The sequence below is a fragment of the Petromyzon marinus genome, chromosome 51, assembly GCF_048934315.1.
Source record: "Petromyzon marinus isolate PM22_M1 ecotype Great Lakes invasive population chromosome 51, UKy_Petmar_22M1.pri1.0, whole genome shotgun sequence".
NCBI classification, from domain to species: Eukaryota; Metazoa; Chordata; class Hyperoartia; order Petromyzontiformes; family Petromyzontidae; genus Petromyzon; species Petromyzon marinus.
This window is the reverse complement of record NC_133717.1, coordinates 14541309-14547455: the sequence shown is the minus strand read 5'-3', so window position 1 is coordinate 14547455 and position 6147 is coordinate 14541309. Positions and strand designations below refer to the sequence as shown.

Sequence of the window (6147 nt, the reverse complement as noted above, 5' to 3'; positions counted from 1 at the left end):
TTTAAATAGTCAATTATATTTCGTTTCAAGAAGAGCTGAACGTAGCACCCCTCTAATGGGCTTACAGAAGTTCACGCGTAAACATTAACATACTGTACTACCACGTGTGGTACACATAGCGAAAAAAGGAGAGATACATCTCCGTGGTTACAGTTAATCTACTAATTGATTAATAACCAGAGAGTGGACCGCTTGAGCTGAGCCTGGATGTCGTCAAAGACAGGCCTCCCCGTGTAACCTTAGACTGTTGGGGCAAATGCTGTTAACGAGAAGCACCTATGAAGGCCGGCACGGCACACGAGGGTGTGGGTGAGAAGCAGAACCACGCCCGGCCACCTTTGTCTCCCCAGTGGCGATGTTTACACACCGCAGCACCAGGTACTAATTTCTAGCCCAGTCGACCTAGGGGAGGCCCAGGACATGGTTCAAGGCAGTCACACGCACGCACTCTATTAAACTATATTTTTTTATTTTACCAGGTAAGGCCCAATGAGCTATACAGCTCTTTTTCAGAAGCAACCTGGCTCTCACAAATTGATAGTTCAACCAAGTGGCTGATTGCTTTAAAATATATAGCAAACACTCGAAACGCGTGTCGATTCTGAATATGGTGAGGAAAACCCGGGGGACCCGGAGAAAAATCCACGCGACCACGGGGAGAGAGAGACACGCAAACTCCAAATATACAACAGGCCATCGTCAGGGTGGGGATCTAACCCACGACCTCCTATTCCAGCCAGTAGCGGAACTAGCGTGGGGGTGCCTTGGCCCCCTTGACAACCACCATGAGATGTGTTTTCAACAACAGTGTAAAAGAACAACCTGTGTGTAATGATGCGATTAGGCAAGATAAGCCGCGATATATAATAGCCTAAGGTGTGACCGTGCGAGACAAATTAAATATTGGGGCTCCACCTGACCGATTGGCGCGACCACGTGGAGAGAGCGAGGGAGCGAAACAGAACACGCAAACTCTAAACATACAACAGGAATCGCGCGTCAGGGTCGCGATTGAACCCACGACCACCTGCACACCCGGCGAGGCAGTCAACATCTCATCAGCAGTAGCGCACGAATCTGAGCGTGGTGCTGTTGAGGAGGTCCGCGGGCTCAGGGAACGCCGCGTCCAGGCAGAAGCCGGCCCGCAGCGCCAGCTGCATCACCTCCTCGGTGAGGGCCCGGACGCTGTCCACGGGACGCGGAGGGCCGCCGCCGGCCGTGCTGTGCAGCTTGGCCAGGCCCAGGCGGGAGAACTCCCGCGCGGGCAGTCCCCTCGTGTCCCCCGGGGACGCCCACTGGAGGCACATGTGGTAACGCCGCGGGGGCGCGGAGCCGCGGTCCGACTTGACGGAGGACGAGGACGACGACGTGGCGGTCGTGGTGTTGGACGAGGTGGCGGGGTTGGTGTCGTCACCCTGCGACGCGGCCCCGTCGATCGTCACGCGTCGGTCACCGCCGTCGTCACCATTGTCTTCGTCGTCGTCGTCGTCGTCCTCATCGTCGGCACCGTCGTCGTCGTCGCCGCCGCCGCCGGTGCCGACGCGAGCGCACACGCGCAAGTGGGCGCGCAGCACCTTGAAGAAGGTGGGCGCCGTGCAGAAGATGTTGGTGGTGAAGACCTCGAGGCTGCGGGCTACCAGTGTGTAGACCTGTGGCGCCTCGCGCACCGTGTAGTGCACGCTGAGGGCGCGGCGCTCCGTGTCCACGTGCAGCAGCGCGTTGCCCCGGCCGGGCCCGAAGCCCCCGCCGAGGCCCCCCTCGGAGGCCCACGGGGACCCGGAGCGTCCGCGCAGCGCCTCCGCGAGAGGCCCGATCTGGTAGAAGTCCGCCTCGCGCCTCAGGAGCTCCGTCTCGCCGAAGCCGGCGGGCAGGTCGAGGCGTGACGTGCGAAGGAAGTTGAGGACGTGCCTGAAGATCTTGCCGTCACGGTCGATGAAGAAGCGGCCGTGGGCGTCCTGCGCCGTGGGCATTTTGCCGCTGAACATCGCGGCGAGCATGCTGTCGGGGAAGCGGGTGAGCGTGTCGAGGCTCGTGGTGTACACCGTGCCGCCCACGTTGAGCGTGACCGGCTTGGCCATGGCATCGGGTCGAGGGTCGCCCCAAGCGCCCTCCTCGTCTCCCGTGTCCGCCTCTTCCTCAGACGCTGCTGCTGCTGCTGCTGCGAGGTACAGCGAGGGAGGCTTTCTCCTCCTCCACCACCACCGGCTGCTGCTCTCCTCCGCTCGACCTCCTCCGAGTGTCCTCCGCTCCTCTCTCGCCGCCGCCGACGACCCCACTCGACTACTTGGCTCCGCATCGTCTCCGAGGCGGCCGGTTGGATCGAAGGCGCGGCCGGGCTGGCTCCCGACCGGCCCAGCGGCGACGGGACCCAGCACGAACGATCTCAGCGCGACCGGACGGGGCCGGCGGCTTCTCGGTTCGCGGCACCTCGCTCCGGACTCGCTTGGGGCGACCTCGCGGTGCGGTTAACCGAGGCCACGGTCGGACGAACTCGTTGCAGCGCCTGACTGCTTGACAGCCTGCCTGACTGACTGCCTACCTGACTTGCTTTTAGGCAAGTCACTGAAACCGCCACTTGCCCCACTTCGCCTGACCAGATGGGGACTCTCTATACGGGGGAGGGGGGGACGACCTTCGTCTGCTGCGTGTCGGAGTGCGCGGGCTCTCCACTCTTACCCACGTCCCCCTGCCCCGAGCCGTCGTGTGTCCCGCGAGCCTCCGACGCCTTGGCGTGAGGCTCAGGCGCACCGAGCCTGGCACGAGACCCCCGGCGGTGAGGTCGCCGCCGCTTGACAAGCGAATGGCGGCGTCTGTTGTTGTTGTTTGGTTTCGGCTGCGACCACCCGGCTTCCAGAGCGTACGCCTGCGTGGTCTCGGTGCGAGTCTCTCAGTGTCTCTGTTTTGTAGTGTCTCTCAGTGCCTCTGTGTGTGTTCGTGCGTCCCAATGTATCTCTGTCTCTTGATTGGTGTCTCTGGAGCGGCCGGGGCCTTCGGAGTCCCCCAGCCGCGCGATGACGTCGCCAGCAGCCCGGTCTGGGCGGCGCTTGGGGCACGAGAGACATTACGTCATGGCGCAGGCTGCAGAGTGACGTCACCAGCAGTCGCAGCCCGGCCTGGGCGGTGCTTAGGGCACGAGAGACGTGACGTCACGCAGCAGGGCGCTGAGCGATTTCACCAGCAGCAGCCCGAGCGGTGCTTGATGCACGAGAGGCATGACGTCACGTCTCAGGGCGCAGATTGACGTACGATCAGTACTCGGAATGATTGTGACATCGGAATGATTCTGAGCGGCGTGGTAAAACAAATACTTTTCGATTTAAAGCTTTCGTGACTGCAAGGATTCATCTTCTTTGGTTCTTTCGGTAAAGTCACGTAGAATGAGAATAAAATAATAAAATTCTCACGACGTTTCGGCCACAACACAAGTAGCCGTCCTCAGGTGAAGAAACAGGACTGTCCAGAAGACAGTCCTCAGGTGAAGAAACAGGACTGAAGAAACAGGACTGTCCAGAAGACAGCGCTGTCTTCTGGACAGTCCTGTTTCTTCACCTGAGGACGGCTACTTATGTTGTGGCCGAAACGTCGTGAGAATATTATTTTATTCTCAATCTACGTGACTTTACCGAAAGAACCAAAGAAGAAAAAACAAATACTGTACAGTATATATAATAGACGTTTCGGGTGAGGGGCCCTTATTCAGTAATGCGCTGTGAAGAAGGATCATTGCCTGAAATGTCGCTTGCACCATCATCATCATCAGTTCTTGGACAGTTCATTGCTGAACCCAAGGCTTCGCGGTGGTGAGATGGTAACTCCCTCACCTGGCATGCATGGAAGTCGTGGGTTCGGTTCCGACCCTGCCGCCTGCTGTATATATTTGGAATTTGCGTGTTCTCTCTCTCTCCATGGTAGCGTGGATTTTTATCTGGGGTCTCCGATTTATCCCTCCACATTTGGAATCGATGCTGATATAACTTTCCACACGATACGCCACTTTGTTGAGCTATAATTTGTGGCCAGTTCACTTCTGAAAAAAAGAGCTATATAGCTCAGTGGGTCTTACCTACTAAAATGACAAAAAATATTCAAAAGTTGATTGTTAGGTTGTACGGTACTTCTATGGTCCCACATCTTTTTTCTCCACATTCACCAAGCCGCACTGACAGACGTGGTGAAGTGCAGTCGAACAACCCCATCGCGACTGACACGGCGTGGCGAGGCCCTCATCCAGCAGTGGATCGACAGAAGGGCTGTGCGTGTGCGGGGGTCCTTCAAAGACGATTGGCCCAAGAGAGAGACTCGGTGAGGCCTAGAGAGGGTCTCGGTGAGGCCTAGAGAGAGACTCGGTGAGGCCTAGAGAGGGACTCGGTGAGGCCTAGAGAGAGACTCGGTGAGGCCTAGAGAGAGACTCGGTGAGGCCTAGAGAGGGACTCGGTGAGGCCTAGAGAGGGACTCGGTGAGGCCTAGAGACTCGGTGAGGCCTAGAGAGAGACTCGGTGAGGCCTAGAGAGGGATTCGGTGAGGCCTAGAGAGAGACTCGGTGACTCCTAGAGAGAGACTCGGTGAGGCCTAGAGAGGGACTCGGTGAGGCCTAGAGAGAGACTCGGTGAGGCCTAGAGAGAGACTCGGTGAGGCCTAGAGAGGGACTCGGTGAGGCCTAGAGAGAGACTCGGTGAGGCCTAGAGAGGGACTCCGTGAGGCCTAGAGAGGGACTCCGTGAGGCCTAGAGAAAGACTCGGTGAGGCCTAGAGAGACACTCGGTGAGGCCTAGAGGGACTCGGTGAGGCCTAGAGAGACTCGGTGAGGCCTAGAGAGGGACTCGGTGAGGCCTAGAGAGGGACTCGGTGAGGCCTAGAGAGGGACTCGGTGAGGCCTAGAGAGGGACTCGGTGAGGCCTAGAGAGAGACTCGGTGAGGCCTAGAGAGGGACTCAGTGAGGCCGCTCTCTCTCCCGTGACGCCATTCGACCAGAGCTGTTGGCCATTCTGAGCCGGCAGCCATGGTTCACATTTTGCCAGATTTAGTAAACTTGACTCACAAACTATTTAATTTTGAGAACCCCAATTGCACCATCGACCCCCCGACTGGAAGGCTTATGGCCACCTTGTAGGTCGGCGCTTAGTTCAAATTCAAAATATGTAGACTGGAAGAATGAGATGAGCTATGCAGCTCTTTTTCGCAGATGTCGAAAGCCCACAGATATTATCTTTTTTTCAGAAGAAACCTGGCCACAAATGATATATCTCAGCAAAGTGGCTTATAATCACGTGGCCATTTATAGCGAAGGGGGGCGGGGGTCCCTAGGCTCCAACTACATCAGAGCGTTAGGAATGTTGTACTGCGCTGTGGTGATGATAAGACTCATTGGCATGCTAATAGATGCAAGTGCTGCTCCGCGTGACAATACTCACGTACACAGCTGATGCAACCTTAAATAACAACCGTGAGAATCGCGTTTCACGGGTTCTGTTTACTAAAAGCCTTGGGCCGTTGAGACGTTCAGAGTGACCGTGTCATTGGGCGCTCACCGCGGGGTGGCTAGGAAATGTTAACTACCTCGCTAGGTATACAGGAGGTCGTGGGTTAGATACTGACGCCTGCTGTATATTTGGAGTTTGCATGTCTCTCTCCCCGTGGTCACATTTAGAAAGAATATGCGTTTAAAGTATTTGGCTGCAATAAATGTCCACATGATAAGCCACTTCGTTGGGCTATCATTTGTGGCCAGGTCGCTTTGAAAAAACAGCTACATAGCTCAATGGGGCCTTACCTGGTAAAATAAAACGTAGCTTCGTTTTCATAGTATACAGCACAGCACAGTATATGGCCAACTCAAGTGTCCACATCCATCTGAGAACCAGGGCCCAATCACCCGGAACGCGCCCGACCTTGCCAGGTCTTGCAAGTCTAGATTTGAAGACACAGCCTTCGAGACAGTCTGGTCCCTTCACCCGATGAAGGCCGCTTGTGTTGTGGCCGAAACGTCGTGATTTTTGTTGTTTTATTTTTTACCTACGTGACTTTACCGAATAGAACCAAAGAGTAAGGTCTTGCAAGCTTAGCAGGGATGTGCCTGGGAATGGTGCTTGGATGGGATGGGGCGACCACCACCCCCTTGCATGACCGGGTGTTATAGGCTGCTGCTGCT

At 56.5% G+C, this 6147-nt stretch overlaps 1 protein-coding gene across 1 annotated transcript; it reads right to left on the bottom strand.

Annotated features, from left to right (window-relative positions):
• Positions 1 to 4515, bottom strand: LOC116953387 (BTB/POZ domain-containing protein KCTD21). Its single transcript, XM_032973535.2, has one exon. The coding sequence runs from the start codon at positions 2076 to 2078 to the stop codon at positions 1059 to 1061; it is 1020 nt and encodes a 339-aa protein (XP_032829426.2). The 5' UTR covers positions 2079 to 4515; the 3' UTR covers positions 1 to 1058.
• Between the last annotated feature and the right edge of the window lie 1632 nt (positions 4516 to 6147).